Source organism: Eimeria tenella, genomic scaffold (assembly GCF_000499545.2).
Source record: "Eimeria tenella Houghton genomic scaffold, Eth_scaff3057, whole genome shotgun sequence".
NCBI classification, from domain to species: domain Eukaryota; phylum Apicomplexa; class Conoidasida; order Eucoccidiorida; family Eimeriidae; genus Eimeria; species Eimeria tenella.
This window is the reverse complement of record NW_013542927.1, coordinates 623-1612: the sequence shown is the minus strand read 5'-3', so window position 1 is coordinate 1612 and position 990 is coordinate 623. Positions and strand designations below refer to the sequence as shown.

General features: G+C 63.3%; 1 protein-coding gene across 1 annotated transcript in view; it reads left to right on the top strand.

Annotated features, from left to right (window-relative positions):
* The window catches only part of ETH_00037525 (uncharacterized protein), a gene marked incomplete at both ends in the record, with an annotated part of 1660 nt that extends 820 nt beyond the window's left edge, over nucleotides 1–840 (top strand). The window contains 2 exons of the mRNA XM_013375984.1: nucleotides 387–557; nucleotides 653–840. Coding sequence (XP_013231438.1) covers nucleotides 387–557; nucleotides 653–840 — 359 coding nt within the window. The remainder of the gene's footprint in view (nucleotides 1–386; nucleotides 558–652) is intronic.
* Nucleotides 841–990: the final 150 nt, after the last annotated feature.

Sequence of the window (990 nt, the reverse complement as noted above, 5' to 3'; positions counted from 1 at the left end):
CCCGGGGGCCCCGGGGGCCCCTGGGGCCCCGAGGGCCCCGGGGGCCCCGGGGGCCCCTGAGGGTTCTGGGGCCCCGGGGGCCCCTGGGGCCCCAGGGTCTGGGGGGCCCCTGGGTACCCCCCAAGGGGGTATTTCTGTTTGGGGGCCCCCAGGTGGGGGGCCCCCTAGCCAGGGGGGCCCCTGGTGGCAGAGCTCTAGAGCTTCTTCTGCTTCTTTTTGAAGTTCGGATATATCAGCCAGAAGCTGCAGCCCACACTGCAGCGCAGGGCTGCTGCAGCTGCTGCTGCTGCTGCTGCTGCTGCTGCTGCTGCTGCAGCTGCTGCTTCGGGGGGGCCAGTCACCACCGGCCGCTGTTGCTGCTGCTGCTGCTGCTGCCTCCACTGCAGCGGCTGCTGCTTGTTCTGCTGCTGCCACTGGAGACGCGAAGTCTATAGAAGAAGGCAACGGGGCCTCGGGAGCCAACTGTAACAGCGGCAGCAGCAACAACAGCAGCAGCAGCAGCATCAGCAGCAGCAGCAGCAACAGCAGCCGCAGCAAGGTCCGTCTCGCCATGCACGGTCCGCGGTTTCTGCCCTAATTCAGCTGCAATATTTGCGGTCGCTATTGCTGCTGCTACTGCTGCTGCTACTGCTGCTGCTGCATTAGGGATCAGGGGAGACTTGCCATTTGCTGCAGCAGCAGGCTCAGAGGTCCCGTGTCCTCAGCAGTAGCAGCAGCAGCAGCAGATGCTTCCAAATCATCCAGGGCAGGAGACGCGCCTTCCTCTGCAGCAGCAGCAGCAGCAGCAGCAAGCTTGTAGCAGCAAGTACGTCACCCACAGCAGAACACGAACTGCTCTGAAGGAGCAGCACCAGCAGCAACAGCAGCAGCAGCAGCAGCAGCAAATATCAGCAGCGCGCGGCAGAGTAACGCCATCGTTTCTTTGTTCCTGTTGCTGCCCCTCGTACATCTTAACATCCCTACTGCTATCCTTCCACTGCAGCAGCAGGA